General features: G+C 39.5%; 2 protein-coding genes across 2 annotated transcripts; one reads left to right on the forward strand and one right to left on the reverse strand.

The window, feature by feature from the left end:
- Window positions 1-596: 596 nt before the first annotated feature.
- st3gal8 (ST3 beta-galactoside alpha-2,3-sialyltransferase 8) lies at window positions 597-4,278 on the reverse strand. Its single transcript, XM_030778307.1, has 6 exons — window positions 3,894-4,278; window positions 1,971-2,161; window positions 1,491-1,670; window positions 1,170-1,215; window positions 947-1,066; window positions 597-767 (listed from the first exon to the last, which is right to left on the reverse strand). The coding sequence occupies exons 1-6, from the start codon at window positions 4,209-4,211 to the stop codon at window positions 597-599; spliced, it is 1,026 nt and encodes a 341-aa protein (XP_030634167.1). The 5' UTR covers window positions 4,212-4,278.
- Window positions 4,279-14,437: 10,159 nt separating this feature from the next.
- Window positions 14,438-16,751, forward strand: dynlrb1 (dynein, light chain, roadblock-type 1). Its single transcript, XM_030777329.1, has 4 exons — window positions 14,438-14,511; window positions 15,205-15,280; window positions 15,552-15,719; window positions 16,186-16,751. Exons 1-4 carry the CDS (start codon window positions 14,509-14,511, stop codon window positions 16,227-16,229), a joined length of 291 nt encoding a protein of 96 aa, XP_030633189.1. The 5' UTR covers window positions 14,438-14,508; the 3' UTR covers window positions 16,230-16,751.
- The last annotated feature ends 377 nt before the right edge of the window (window positions 16,752-17,128 follow it).

Here is a 17,128-nt window from a genome sequence, read left to right on the forward strand (position 1 = left end):
TGAAATTAGTCATTGGGGTAAAAAACAAACAAACAAACAAACAAACAAACAAAAAAACATTTCAAACCTCATTTCTCTGAACTGAACACAAACCATTGTCATCTGAAGCAGAGACCGTTTCATCTGAGGGAGGGCTGACTGAAGGCATAGCGGCTGCAAAAATAAAATACACGTGGCCTCGGCCATTTCCTCACTGAGACGTAGAGAGACGGCAAAGCCCAAGGCCTTTCCTGACGGTTCCTGATGATTCTGTGTAAGGCTAGTTGGTGCAGCAGAGAAACAAAGACAGCAAAAGAGACAGATGAGCTGACTCAGCTTCAGGTAGTCAAATTCAGATGTGTTATCTGATTCGTTCATCTGATGCGTCTGAGTGGGGGACACTTTCTCTCCATCTTCTCATTATCGTGATTCTTTACTCCACACTCATTAAAAAGCTCATTTGAGCTGGAAGGCACAGTTTAAGCAGTGTGGATTTGGTTCATCAGGTAAGAACAGGGTGGTTTCTTTGGTTTCCTCTAAACACAGTATGTCATGCTCCTGCATTCAGTTCCTCTTTAGTCCTGCACAAGGCATCATAGTGGCTCAGTCTTCACTCTTTATCTTGTGTACAGCTTGATTTTGCCCTCTGCATACAACTTGTTGATGATTTCTTTCTCAAAGTCGGCATTGTGTACGCCCGTCTTGCGGAAAGCCCCACTGTATTTGTTGTCCTCCCAGTAATGGTGCCAGTTTCCCTGCTGGTCCGCCCCGTAGCCAAAAACTGAGACCTGTTTTATAAGCACAGAGGACAATCGGCACCAGCTGAGAATCAACAATTGCACTGGACATTGCAAAAGTTTCAAACTTTCTCACAAGGACTCCCGTTTCAATACAACTGACAGGTATTTCAAGGGGTTGGAGACCGTAAGGTCATTTCAAAACCACTCTCAGTCATTTCTGTGCTTACCTCATCACAAATGTGCAGAGCAAATATAATAGCTAGCATCCCAGTGGAAGGATATCGACCATGGCGCTCTGTCCACCGGTCATGGGCGTACTTAAAAAACGCAGGATTCACCACAAGGACCTGAGGTTATAAAATGAATTGAGCAAGGTTCATTCAAATCTGGATTTTTGGGGTTAAAATGAAAACGATCAAAATACATCATTTTTCTAAAGAGCACACATACCTTATCTTTATCTGCTGTTATTCGCTGTTTCACTCTCATGTAAGTCCTACAATTTACAGAGCATAACCAATGCTTAGAACAAATGTGCTTTCGAACAAAAACGCATGCATCTTATATTTTATGGAAAATATTAAATGAACAATGTGGATGAAAAAAATATAATAAATAATGGAGGTAATGAAACTAGACCATATGTCTGTATCAATTCAAATTCTGACACCATAGGTATATGAAACTATAGATGTATACACTCTGGGCATGGAAGTGACCAGAACTATAAAAAACACATGTTTGTAGTGCTTTTGTTGATTGGAAACATACATTGTTATCTCTCCTGTGGACAGCGCACTAGCCACCCATTGTAGATCCCGTAGTTTAAAAGGCACAAGAACCAGGTGCACCCCTGGGGCCAGGTCCACAGCGCTCTCTGGGTACATGAAATGGTGGGTTGTCCTGTTTCCAACATCAGCTTCAAATCCGACAGTAATGGCTTTATTCATCCTTCAAAAAAAAAAAAAAATCAGTGAGTCAGTGGATGGGAAAATCTTTGACAAAATAATATTTCCCATCCTACAGGACACTCTTCAGTGAACAAGAAACATTTGCAAAACTTCACAACATGAGAACAAAAAATATACAGCTCCCTGTGAAAGGATCTCAGTTCACACAGACTCAGAGTGATCTACCCATGCACTATACAAAGATGTGTCTGACGGCCTTGCGCAACTGCCACTGAAATCCACACATCTGAGTTTTAAAGTCTGCTTGTTTAGACTGATGACGGCTTGAAACGGGTCATACCGAATGACGACGGAGTGAGAATCTATTAGCTTTCCATGTTGGGATCCTAACAGATTTCCTGAGTTTCCGACCACAGCGCAGCTTCGGCACTGACTTTGGTGAGAAGTCACATCTGTCGGTGGAGGGGAGATGACCTTAAACATCTTCTGTATGACATCTTTCAATGTCCCATCTGTTGACCGTTGCAAAGACTGAAGAGGACACATTAAAACAAATGTTTAAAAATTCTACCAGCAACTACACATAAAAGTCTACGATTGCCTGGAAATCTACAAAAAAAGACCTTGCATGTCAAAAATCTGCTTAGTTAAAAAAAACCAAAACCTAATTTTCTTGCTGTGAAAAGAAACCTTCTATTTATTTGTGAGATCCTGTGCTTGGCCTCCTAAATGGGAATACAGGGTTATCTTTTTAAGGTGCTTTAGCATTCTTAGTGAAGCCCAAACAAGCCTGCCTGATGTGTGTGTGTGTGCCATTGTATGAGGAAACTCAATGCGCTATTCCATTGCCAAGCTGATCTAAGTGCAGTGGCACCGTGTGCAACTGCCCAGGAGCCTTTAATTAAGTTAAATGAAACCTTATTGAAACACATTCTTGGGCTGTGGGGCTGCTTACTCAAAACAGGTTTGGCCTATCTTTGCCTTGTCTCCTGAGGTAGGGGTGGAAGGATTTTAGGTTTTCCTTCTCAGATTTCCCTTTCCCCCTGATTTGGCAATCACTTAAGTCAAAGTGAGCGAGGTGAACAGAAATTCCCACCATCACTTGTTAGGCCAGTCACTCTTTTCTGCCCCCCCCGCACCATGATTTGTGTCTTGTCATCCAGTAACATGTTAGAGGGAGAGCACTACTTGCTTGATGGTACCCACTGCTGAGAGACAGAGTTGAAGAGTGACCCCAGTCAATTATGTTTCCTCTGTGCTCCCATCCACAGTTGGCAAGTGAGTATGTTTTTTTTTAAAACTAATCACAATGCCAACCATTGCTTGGAGAATTCACCAAAAGTGAGTTTTAATGACTGGCAAGCACATGACGCTAGCAAAAGATCATGGGAAGGTTTTCCCTGAACTGGTTTCAGTTGCTGTATTTTCCAGATGTGCTCTGGTTAACAGAAGGAAAAAAATATATCTTCAACCTTGATGATATTTGCAGCATTCTTAAAAATTCGGACCAAGAGCAAGACTGTGGGGCCATTCCCCCAGCGTGCTGCAAGCAGGAGAGCGCTAACTAACTGGCAAACGCATCTAAGAGACCACGAGCACTGCTAACTGACAACCAGTGAATGAGAAATGTTTCAAACAAATCATAGACCACAGCATTTGGTAGGAAGACACAAATTATAGCTGACTGGCAGACTATGATGGCCACATCCTGACATGGGTCATGCTAAATCATTTGAATCGCTTTGCCTGTTGCAACATGATATTTGACTGAAGAGGCATGGCCTGAATTGTGCAGTCTCCCAGACTGCATACAATCTCTAAAGCAACATTGCTGTAAACATATTGAGCAATACAACATACTGGTTATGTAAAGTGTTAATGAGATAATCTCAGTTATTGGTCCCGTGGAAGGAAGGCTCTTCTATATCTGAGGTCTACTGTTTACTTTTCATTTAGTTGTGTTTCTGTGAATGGAGACCACTTGTGACCACAGAGCAATACAGCTATTTGCGCCCGAATATTAATCAAAAGCTTTCTGGGCCAATCTTTATCATTGGTAAATTACACAGATTTGGCAGTATAAGCAAAAAATACAAAACGCAACAAGTACAAAAGCATTAAGCGCGAAGTGTGTTTAACAAAATGCCAGCAATAACCACATGAGTGAGAGAGAATTTCAGTTGTTTTTGATGAGAGCAGATATTTTTTATTCATTACTGACAAACTGTAAGCCTGATATATTACATTTCAAATACACACTTACCAGCCACCATCCTAAAGAAAGTGGATCCATATTATTGTCTCCAGCTGTGAGGTAGGGCTGCTGTTTCTGGTCGTAACGACGGTCAAACCAATCGGAGATGCCTCTGTCTGCCACGCATGATGAACAGCTGCAAGAATGACCCCGACCAACCACGGTTGCTCTCTGTATCTGGCTCTGTGTAAAGGAGCTGGACGTGGCATGGGTGGTTACCACAGTTACTGGCAGTAAGTTGTTTTTATGAATGGTGTGACTAGCAATCATCACAAACAGGATCCCACAGAACACAGCACCGAGGCACACTTTCCTCTTGAAAAGCATGGCTAGTGTAGTGTCTTTGGGGGAGACTTTCCAGTGTTAAGAGTTCAATCAGCAGGTCAGAAGTATATCCACAGTAGGAAGCCTCAGGAAATAACAGTGAATTATGTCTGGTGCTCTAAGGGCAGTGGATCCTGATCATCTTATTCCTCTCTGTAGCAGCCACATGAAGTACAGAAGTAAAAAAAAAAAAAAAAAAAGGGGGTGTATGATAGATCTTCCTGAAAAGTAATGACAAAATGCTCATTACCAGTGCCTGAGAGTTCAGAGGAGAGGCTCTTTTCTTCAGTGCGGTCCTTATCTGTATTCTATCTTAACATGCAGAATGCTTGCAGAAGTCTACGCGTGCAGAACACTTACAGAGGACAAACTTTGAAGGCAACGCACAGTTGAGTAAACTAGCAGTCTGGAGGCGGGCGGTCTTGGTATGCTAAAGGAGATGGCCAAGGAAATGAAAAAAAGGGAGAAAGATGCGTTTTGCTTCCTGTCACGTTAAACACGGGCCTCGCTTCCAGTTAACCTTTTCATGTTTCGCTCCAAAGCAACAGCAACGACGCACTGCTGGGCCTCCATGCACCTGAAATGCAAAAAGTACTCACATGAACATTTTCTCACACCTGAACAGCAGTTCAAATCTATGAAAATGAATTTCAACGGGCGATAAGGACCTGATCAAACAAGCAGTAGCAAAAGACGCCCTCTCTAGTCGACAGACAGATACCTGTGCATATATAGTGCAATTGCATGTAGTCCATTTGATGTACGTTGATTGAGAGTAGAACTTTGCATAAATACAAATGAATCAGCACTCCTAAAACAAACGATGGCATCTCCACTGAAACTGAAGACTGTGACTAAGAGCCTCTTCTAGTAAGGCAGCATGAGAGAGTAGATTAGATAAAACAAGTCCCTCTGTTGACACAACATCTCCTTGTCTTCATCACAAACCGAGAGGGGGTAAAGCAGCTGAGTGTCAACGTTGAGTGGAGAGGGAAATACAGAAACAACTGTTGCCTCATGCTGAGACTGCAGGAATGTACCAGAGCCAGCCCTCCCTCCCTCCCTCCCTCTGTCCCTCTCCCCCCCCAAGCCTGCATCAAACAACTTCATAAATAAAGCGGCGCCGAGGCCGCCTGCTTTGGACCAATCATGCTGATGTGCTTGCGTGCGGAGCTGCATTCGACCGAACGCATGAAGTTTGCAGCAAAAAAAAAAAGGCTCTAGATGTATGCACGTCAAGTACAGCGTCTCCTGTTGTGCCAATGCGGTGCTGTAATCAATAAGCAGCCCCTTGGGGTGTACTCAGTGCTCTCGCAGTGACGCAGAATTACTTGCAATAACCTGCCCACTCTCTTTAACAGATGCCCCTGGAGTCTCTTGTTGATGTTAAGGATCTATGTGCTGACGAGCCCTAGAAACACTGCCAGAGTGAAGGCGAAGCTTCCATTTCATTCTGTACAATAGCGATAATGAGCACTGCGATCCACCCTCTGAATACCCTGTGAAGAGGTTAAGGCCAGCATGGACAGCGCGCTAACGCTGAGGGATGGAGGGGCTGGGAGGGATCAGCTGATGTTCAGCTGATTGGCAGGAAGAGGCAGTGCCTGCCAGTCATCTGTCTGAATACGATCCAAACAGGACTGCACCTCCAGCTGCTTCTGCCAGGCCAACTTAGTCAGCAACACAGCTAGCCCACTCTCCCATACATTAAAGCAAATGCGACGCGTCTTAAATAATGGGGCAAAAAAAAAAAAAAAGCAACGACGTCAAAGCAAAGGAGAAAAATGTGGGGCACGGAATATCGCCATAGAAACTGCAATAAAATGAACCTGTGCAGTTAGGCAATGCGAGAGCAGGTCCACTCTGATGCACAGCTACATAATTTTAAGGCCGAGGTTAGGTGAAGGTGTGGTACCATAAGACGTTTCAATACATCAAAAACATATCATGCATGGATTATGTGACACTGAAAGTTGTCACTATGTGGATAGAATAACATATCCTCAGCAATTATTTGCAACCAAACTGGGAGTTGTCCAAAGGCAACTTCGTTTCTGAAGTATTAAGGATGCGATTTAAAGTGTATATTATTCTCTTTCGACGAATCTCAGTTTGATTATTTTCTGAGCAAGGGACAAGAAACTACTACTGCATTTGAAATAATTAGACGCCTGTTTTTCAGAAAGTGAATGCATGCCATTCTTCAGTTTGTGTTTTGACTTGTTGATGGGTAGGAGAACCGTTTGAGAATATTGAAACAAGGCCAGTTTTTCACACGCTCTTCATCTACATCTACTGCAATTGCATCAGTTACTCAATGCTTTTTGGGTTGGGTTTTTTTTTTTGACTTGGCACCATGAAAGCCCCTCTAAGCTAAATGAGTGCGTTCCTATGTGAAGTGTGGTTGAGTTCTGAATTTATGACCTTCAAAACCATATTGCATAAAAAATATAGTTAACTATAAGAACTGATGAACACATTTTGCATACACCACGGGTGGCTTTCAAGTATACTCATATCATACATGGACAAAATCACAGAAATATTTTCAATATGCTATTACTGTTCCTCTGGACAAGAACAGTAAAATGCAAAGTAGTATGTTTTAAATATCAAGAGGTTGCCCAAATTACAGTTAATACATTACACATTTATTTAGATTTTAAAGAACAATATAGTTGATTAAGGGTAAATTAATAATAATAATAATAATAATAATAATACACATTTTTGTTCATGTAGAATAGCTCAAAGAACACAGGGGGAAAAACATACTGTGGTAAAATAATTCCTCCAGTGCAACAATAACTCTGTTGTGAAAGGATCAACCCCCCAAAAAATCCTCTCTTAAAAGATTTGCTATTTCAGTCTGACTATGTACGATTTTCTGACTAAGAGAGACCTGTAACAACTGTGGCATGCTGAACTCCACCTAAGCTTAAAAGTACACTTCAAGATGAAGTGGAAAGCACTGTTATCTCAAGAACAGGCGGGAGCAAAGAAGTACATAGTTTCCACCTCCTAAACCTCTGATCCATCCAGCTCACGAGAAAGTGTGTCACCTTGTTTAAATATGTTCTTAAATGGTCAAGGTAACGGTTTGTGTTGTTTGAACTATAGTTATTTATGTTATGAGCTATAGTTATGGGCTATTTAATTTTGTCAAAACCAAATCTGAAAAAAACCTGGCCAACCTGTACAGCAAAAAATAACCTCTAAAATAACCACATTTCATTTTCACATGAAAAGAGAAACTGGTTCTACCAAACAGCAAGACACTGCTCTTATCACTCTTCACACATCGAGTAAACCACTACCATCCTACTAACTTGCACAGTTAGGAATGTTAACCGGCTCCACTTCCACTTCCTCTCTTTTCCTCAGAAGTTTAGAGAAACAAAGGAGACTTGGTCTCTGTGGTCACTTTTCAGGCAATGCCACTTACCTTAAGAACATCATGTCAGTAATTGCTCATTCAAAACTTTTCTATTCTTAAAACAGACAACCTAGAGACAAATAGTTTAGACAAGCTAGAGATTATGAGCACTCGACAAAATGATGGCTTAGGGTACAGTTATAGGTTTATTATTATGGGTAATTTTTCTTTTGTTGTCGAGGACAGCTGTTGTATAGTTCACTTACAGGCAATGTGGCGTAACTTCTGAGAACTTGTAAATGTCAAAATTAGACAATCCCCCACATACTTCCATAAAAATACTAAATGAACAGTTATAACATATGTAACGGAGGACATGATATCGAAGACACCCACGCCTTGCCGCCCCATTACTTTTACTAGATCCGGTGTTTAAAAATTAAGCAATTAATTCGACCATCATGTGAAAAACGGCCTCACTCTAGCCATTCACTGTCTTTGGACGATAATTTCCATGTTCTGAATGCTTCTGATAACCTATGAAAGTCTAGGCTAGCATATAGAGCTAGATAAGACAATCATGAGATGCCTCCGTACGTCCATAAGTGCTTCTCATATTTTAGATTTTAAAGTACATACATCAATTTAAGACACATACATCAATTTACTTTCCACTAAGACAAAAAAATGAACCGTGCTGCGGAGAGGAACATGTTCTGGTTAAACCGCTAGATTTTCCATGTGTTTCCTGAAGTGTTAAGAACACTTCCCCTCCATTTTGAAATATTTTGAATTAATACACGGTATGTCTTTAGTAAAGAGGAACTTAGGGCGCGGAAACACAAAACTTGAGGAAACAAAGTAGCGCAAGTACAGCCTGAAGAGCTTTGCTTTACTCTAAAACATTTGTTGCGACATGACTTCTCGAATTCCTTTGCAATAAATACGAACGTCCCTCGTGTGTAACCGAAAACATTTCATGTTGTCTACAGTTGTTACTACTTTTTGAAAGATAAACTGACTTACCCCGTATTTCGAACTTGTCGGCAGGGCGACCAACAGTTTAGCTAGCGTCTGGCATGGTTTTCAAGAAACTGATGTCGAAACGTGACGTCCTGCCCTTTTTGGTCTCTAGAGCGAAAGGGAGATGGGCACCGCTAAACTACGCCACTTCTAATGACTCAAACTTTCAGAAACTGCACATCACGACTGTGTAATTCGCCACTGAGGATTATTAAGAACTGCTTAGAAATGTATTATAACGCTGGACACTGCCTAAACTGGGGCATAATATAAACGTTTTATTAAACTGAAAAAAGAAGTAGTTGAGGCGTCATGCGGGTAACATCTCACACATAAAACTGATCCAAACTGTCCGAGAAATTACAGCAGATCAATCAGGACCATCTGACACACACATATGTGTGTGTATGATATGCAATTACACAGATATCTGCCAGAATAGATACTGAGTAACTGAGACATACAAAGCATTTTGAGAGCAGGTTCTTGCACAGAGAAAGTATGGTTCCCGAATTAATAAAACAAGAAAGTGCATAATGATTAGAGCCGCATACGCAAATACGGAGCAGATCTTATCATATGCCTGAGAGTAAGTAAATGTATACACTTTCCCCATGGCTTCGTCTTCAAGCACGTGTCGTCCTATTTGTTGTGCATACACATCATTTCTCTTTTGTCTCTGATGGTGAACCCCCTCTTTGCAGTGCTGTTGCTTGCCAGGAAGTCTTGCTCTGTATTTGTTGATTTTGTGATGCTAGGGCAATCAAAATAATCCATTTATGACCAATGTATCCTCTGCAGTTACAGGTTTTGGCATTTAGTAGTTGTTCTCATTATCTGTGAATTACTGGAGAGACAGCCCTGGCACACCTCTTCCTCTGTACACCTTTTGAACAATGGATATTTCAAGTATTGTCATAATGTCTCATGAGTTTCCTGATGGTTTGTTAGTCCATGCTATCAGAAGCCAGAGATGAGGTAGAAAGAGAAGAGCGGGTTCAGTGACTGCTTTGCTGTGATGTGTTTTGTAGCAGTAAGACATTCACACAATCTTACCAACAAAATCTCATTGTTTATTCTCAACTTCTTGTTCAGTCCCGATTTCAACTTGTTAATCAAACACTCTGCCATTGTTGACTGGGGTTGGGCTCTCATATTCCATGCTTTTCCCCACAGGGATCTGGATGATGTCATACCTCTCCCTCATTTTGTGCTCTCTATTATTTATTTATTTGGTTTTTGCTTCCTGCTTCCTCTGTTCAATGTTAAGTTTGTTTTAAAATATTTTTTCAGTTTTGATTTTTCTCCCCTTATTCTATTTTTTTTTGTTTGTTTGTTTGTTTTGAGTTGTTTTATTTTATTTGTAGTGTACCGGTAATTTCTTGTGTGTTTCCACAACGACTGATTCCTAAGGTTGTTTTGTTCTCCGAACCTTATGGTGTTCTGCAAGTTTCCGCAGTATGTTTTTTGGCTCTGCATCTAAGATTAAGAGCTGTTTGTTTTCTTTTTGCATTTTAGACCCAGTCAGTCCCTTTGAAGCCATTATGACATGGTGATGCATTTCTTTTTTTTTTCTCTCTCTCTCTCTCTCTCTCTTTTTAGGAGTGGTTTCCTCCAGGGTAACAATGCAGTACTTCATTGGGCACAAGGAATCACAGAATGATTGGATGACCATAGAAATAAAGTGAACCACAGGCATGACTCTTCTCAGTCGCTAACCTTAACTTCGCCAGCACTGCAAATAAAACAAATAACAATATACAGTACATAGTATTTCTTTTTTGGTTTCTTGTACCACATTTAGTTAGGCACCGGTACACAATAAACTGACACAGAATCTTGGTTGTATTGCATATGTGGTTAAATAGTATTTTATGGACAATGAGGTTGCAGGAAGCACTGATCCATAAATAACCTGGAAGAAAAACATCAGAATTTAATGGTGCTTATCTCCATTTCTCTCTATCACCTGGCTTTCTTCCTGTGTCTGTTTTATGCAGCGTTCAGATAGCTATCCACTCTCCAGTCAATGGAATGGTTCCCTGACAAGCCAAAGAGTCTGTTTTGAGTGCCGGGTTTACTCAAAATGAATTAGCTTGACATTAATTGAGGAGATAAAGGAGCCAGCTGGTCTACACAACTGCACAGAAAAGCAGGCCTCTGTGTCCCCACTATCTCATTAGTCCAGCTTACCAGTATTTACATACAATGAAGAATCAAAATAGAATGTTATTTAAACATTTTTGACAAGCAATTTGCAAGAAGTCAGCGCAATAATCTATTTTCACTAAAAGGGACAGGTTGTAATTGACATTGCTATAAGGACTGAATGCAACATGTAGCTTGGTGGAAAGCTGAAGTGCATTGTATTGTAACTATGCCTCTTGGTGGTGCATAAGTGCAAACTGAGCTATTAATAGTGTGATGACACCAAGGCTCTGTTGACCATTTACAGCAGCATATGCACAGTGTGAAATCTCTTCCTGCAATCTTCCCTTCCTGAACTGAAAACTGCATTTAAAGCTTTGAATGTAGTGTGTACCACTTCGTTTTGCAAATGACTGCGTGAACAGAGCTGAGCCTTCTTTTGTATATGTATATTTGGTTAAGTTCATTTCAGAGAATTACCTACCGAAATATAATAATAAAAACATAATAATCATGACTGAAATGGACACTCAAACTGAATTTAGCACGGACCTGTGAAAGTATCAGGAAGATAAAAAGCACTCATACTCACACGCGATAAACAAAACCTTTTCCATCTGCTGTGTGATTATACATAGTAAGGCTAGATGACAGAACCATGAACAATCAAAGCACCAGTATTCCTAAAACAAAAACTAAAACTGAGGCAAGCATTTTAGTTCTATTACTATGATTAAATTTGAGTTGGTATACATAGTAAAACCTAGATTTATTTCACTGCCTTATTGCTAAAAGTATATCTAGCACTGTAACGGACTGTTTTCATCACAAAACATGCATGTTATCGTATCAAAAAGGTGTATACAGTAAAAGTGTCCAGTCTTCATCATCATATTGTTCATTTGAATAGCCTCGCAAGCAGTAAAAATAAAAAACACATCCCTGAAACATGCAGATTAAGAATCCTTCAGTTGTTGTTTCTTTGTTTTATCTTACCAGGCATACAGACATAGGCCTTTATCACTTTTATCTCTCATGACAGTGTACACTGAGAGGAATATGAGAAATGGGGATGTCTGTGCAACTAGCCACACTGCCTTGCAAGATATGTGTGAAATGAATAAATTATGTGAATGCACATGTATGTTATGCTGAGAACAACAAAATATAAAATATGCTTGGGATAGTCTTCTGCATTGGAGAGTTTCAGACACTGTATATTACACATCTGATATAATGCTTGGTTTTTCTTTCTGTCTCTTTTCAAAGCCTGTGTTAACGGAAGATAACAACATCCTGCCCAAAAACGTTAGCACAGGAACACAATTTGTTTTTCTTCATTATGTTATCATCATCTTTCATGCTCTTGACTGATTTTATGAAAACTATGGTATGTTATACTGCAATACCATCGAGCAAAAATCTGCATTTACTGAAAGCCATTGGGACATTTTTCTAACTCTGTAACTGATCTATAGAAATGACACAAATTATTTAAACCACAGTTGGGGCTGTGGAAAACACGGTGTACTACAGGGGAGTGTACCAAGTACATGGTTTAGTGACTAACCTGGACAAATTGACTATGTAGTAAACCTCCTAATAGAAGAGCCCTATGGCTTCACTCTCTTAGCAAAACAAAGCCGTAGGGCTCTTCTGTTAGGAGGTTCACTACTTAGTCTGAGTTTACTTTCCAGGTTAGTCACTAAACCATGTACTTGGCATATCCCCAGGGCCACCCAGACATCAGGTTATTTAGATTTTGTTAGAATAATGAACATTTAATCATTCTCTACGACAGGGTCATATATTTAAACAGAAATATATTCAAAGTAATATTGTGCATGCTGAAATGAACTGAACTTTAACAGACTATGAACACTACATTCTTGCCTCAATTCTTGTTTTTCATTTTCTCTTATGCTCTGTAGAAAAATGAATTCAGTCAGAGATTGTAAAAAAAAATGAAAGAAAATAAAAGAAAGAAACGTTAGGCCACTTGACTGTTGGACCCTGAAACTACACATGGTAATGAAACTGAGAGTTACACTTCCAAGCGATGGATACGGTTTTAATCTAGTATCAAATGCCACCACAAGTTTTGAATTTGACTCTGATTAAAAGAATCCAAATTATAAAAGCATTCAATAAATGTAAGTCTGAAATAGAAGGTGGATGTGGTAACTCTGCTTTATACATCAGCCATGAATGGAAATAGATTACAGTTGTTATACTAGACTTTTGAGAGGGATTTCAGGACACTGTAAGGATTATGAGTGCCAGACAGAACCAAGCATTTGTGTGTGGGAGTGGGAAAAATGTGATGTCGACTTTCATTAGGGAGTTTTTCTCTTGGCTTTAAGCCTAGAATTCTACTTTGCTCGACTTTTTGCTCAACCTGGCAAATGAATCTCTTTTTTCTTTTCTTTTTGGCTGTTATAAACATCTACGAAAGGAAAGGCTGAGATGCTTAGCAGGCTAAACATACTGTTAAGATCAGCTTGAAGTTGTGATAGTAAGGGAGTCTAACATGAATGTTGCAACAGTCACTGAGGCTGGCTGATTCAAGCTTGCTTTGACTGTGCATACATACTGTACACTGACAAATGTGCTTAAAATAATTTAAGACAGACAGCCTATTTGTCTACCCTTCACTTTACATCACGCTCTGTAATCTGTGCCCTGAGCCCTAACATAACCTCAAATTTGAATCCTCTCTGCAACAACTTGTTCAGCATGTTCAACTCTGTGGAAGACAACCAAGTAGTTATTATCTGGAAAACTTGAAGCACATGGCTTTGATCCCATAAATTTAGCAGTTTTAAAAGTTTCAAGTTTATTTAGAGCCCAATATCACTATTTAAAGTCTCAAAGTGCGTTGCATGCCCGCAACAAACAAAACAGGACAGCACCCCTTGACTGAATCCTCAAAGTGAGCAAGAAAAAAAAAAAAAAAACTCCCCCCAAACCCAGGTGTAACTGGGAAAAAATGGAAGAAATCTTGAGAAGGACCCCAGGGAGAGGAGACCCCTTCCTGGCCAGACAGCTGTGCAATAGGTCCCGACCCAGTGGGCAATTGCAAGTAATACAATCATTATGCAAGAGAAAACACATTAGCAAAACACAAAAGCAGTACGAGGGAGTGTGAGTATACTTGTGCCAGATTAATATCAGGTTGACATGATATACAACGTAGAGGGCAGTATTGTGTCGAAAGTGGAATCTGAGACAAGCAAATAATATAACGTAAAAGAAGTAACCAGATTTTCATTTCTAGAGAAACACAAAACTATGAATATGAAATAACAACAGCAACAATAACAACAACAAATTATTATGACGTACCCGCAGTCAACAAGGATCCATATTTACAATGTAGAAGACACCGATATTATTTTTCTTTGCAATATCACTTCACTCCTATAGATGGCAGACTTCAGGACAGCAGTTAGTGCATAAAAAACCTAAACTATGAATGTTTCTTACCTCGGCATTAATAACGTCTCGTTCTTTTATGTATTGCTGCGCTTTATATTAATCATCTTCTGGACAAACATTTCTAGCGATGAACGACGAGCTCTGCATTTTAAATAATTACGAGAGAAACTACGTTATTTGACAAAGGCTCTCAACTGCGCATGTCTAACTTTGTCTCAGTCTGTTAGCCAGATGCTAGCTAAGATACTGTTCAGTTAGCCAGTTATTGAGCTCTTACTGTAGGTTGCATTCAAGGGAGCCCTAAACGCCTTTACAATGGTAAGTATGTTTTAGGACCTCATTAACCGTTGTTATGATTTATTTGTAGCGAATGATAAATCGTATACAATTATCATGATTGTATGTTGCTTAATTTGCTTGTGTTTGCATTTCATGATTGGGCGTTGGCAGTGTTTTTTAGTTCCCAACTGGTTAGCTAACGCTAGCTAGCAAAGTAGCCGTCTACTAGCAACACAGAGCATTCTACCACTAGTCATAACAGTGATGGTTGCTAGGTAGCAGTTTCTTGGTTATGCTAACACCCAGTTAAAAAGTCCGTGCAAAATGGTTAGCATGACAGTTAGGGTCAACCCTAAAATGTCAACGTTGCCTGAGTTGGGCCGGCAAAATCCCTGTCTAAGCACACATTGATTATCTGTGGTGTTAGCTTCGTGGAAAGTTGGTTTGCTGCTCTGCTATATTAGCTAATACAGGTCGTGCCAACTAACCACCCTAAGCAACTTTTAGCTTGTCGGCTTGATGAGATGTCTTGTTTATTTTAAACAAAAGCTTAACAAGCTGTCTATTTAACTACTGTATGGTCATGACAGAGGGATCAGTAAAGAGGATTCTTTCTAATGATTTCAACGCGATTTTAAAACAACATATTATCATGTGATGTTGATATTTGTTATCAGCATAAATTAATTATAATGACTAGGCCTTACGTTGTGCTCAACTGCTCCTTTTTAGGCAGAAGTCGAAGAAACTATGAAAAGAATCCAGAGCCAAAAAGGGGTGCAGGGGATGATCATTGTCAGTGCAGAGGGTAAGCTAAAACATGCACTCAAGCACACACAGCTGACTGTTGAGATCAAATCTGTGCAGATATTGTGGGATCCCTGCTGATTATGAATAATCAGGTTGCCTCCCAATATCTATTCCACCACTGTACACTACTTAAAAGTCATATATGAATATCATTATTTTTCTTTTGCAGTATGTCTGGTTATAGCACATGACTGAAACAATGAAATCTTTGTTTTGCAGCCTCTCTTTGCTTCCCTCTCTTCATGCCCCTCTGTGTGTTCTCTCCCTAGGCATCCCTATTAAAACCACCATGGATAACTCAAGCACAGTCCAGTATGCTGGTCTAATGCATCAGCTTGTGATGAAAGCCAGGAGTACAGTCAGGGACATTGACCCACAAAACGACCTTACCTTTCTCAGAATTCGATCCAAAAAGAATGAGATCATGATTGCTGCAGGTACTGATGGAATCAATATATTTTATGTTATTATCTGACAATGGTGTCGTCAGCCACTAAGTGTAATAATTATTCTAATAATCCCACACAGTGTGCAGTTGACGTCATGCACAAATGATATGATGGAGCGGGGATAGGGGTCTGAAGATTTTGAATACAGCAGTATTACTCCAGCTGTTCGAGCTACTGATGCATTTTCTGGACTATTTAATAATAGATTTTGTATGGTGCTCTGTAGCTCTCCTTTAATGAATAAACTTGTAAAACACTGTTGTTTGTGATCATTTTTGGTTATGAGGATATCGTATTAATATGATTTTTTTTCATTGTGTAAATGATAGTATTTTCATTTTTTATGAAGGCGGTAAAGGGATACAGGTACATCCACAAATGATAACTGTGCTGTGCACAAAACCCATTTGAATACCTACTCCTAATGTATTTGTTTGTTTCTGTTTCTCCACAGATAAGGACTATTTCTTGATCGTCATTCAGAATCCTACGGAATAAGAAGAATATTCTCAACTGTTTTTTTTTTTTAATTTAATGGCCAAATATTTTATTGTGTTCCTCAGAATTAATTGTCATTGCACATGTCATACAAAAAGGTATTGTGAAAAGAATTCAGTTGTCATTGTCAAATTAATATGGTTGGCTGAACTGCCCCTATTTATGATGCTTTGCAGCAAGTTAAGTATGTAGTGCTTTGAACAATATCATTTATCCTTATCATTCCAGTGATCCTCCATATACAAGTATGAATGATTATCAGAATGCAATAGTCTCCCCACAAAGAACACAGTACGGTTTTCCTCTTGTAAACTGCTACCTTTGATTCAGTAACACTGATTAATCTGAAGTGTTACACAAATTATCATTTTTGTATATCTGTTCTTTCTTTATTTCAGTGGCCTAATGATAGTGTTTGATAAGGTATTGATAGCAGAATGTCACACTACGAAGAGTCTGCTTTTTACTCACTTGATTGATAATAGTTTACAGTAATAAATAAACTTGTCGCTTGAACAGTCACTTGGTTTCTAATTGAAATGTAGAAGTCCATGCATACAGTAATACTAAACTGATGCCCCTGTCCTGCAGGAGCAAAATCAAATACAAAAACATGAACACATGTGGGGCTGGACTGTCGTTTGAGCCAACCAGTGACAAGGACTGGAATGTTCATAGAATATTCTAAGATTAGATGTCAGTGTCTGTTGAAGGAACAATAGCAGTTCGGACAAAGATATATTTTGTTCAATTAATTTTTTTTTGATAGATATGTATTTTTAATTATTAAAAGTATAATTTCGCTTATAACTGCTGGTATTGAAAAGGACAGGACGTAGTTCTTGGGAACATGGAGAATGTCATCAGGAGTGCTGTGGTGGAGAGTCCTCCAAGGGAAA

This window comes from Chanos chanos, chromosome 6 (assembly GCF_902362185.1).
Source record: "Chanos chanos chromosome 6, fChaCha1.1, whole genome shotgun sequence".
NCBI classification, from domain to species: Eukaryota; Metazoa; Chordata; class Actinopteri; order Gonorynchiformes; family Chanidae; genus Chanos; species Chanos chanos.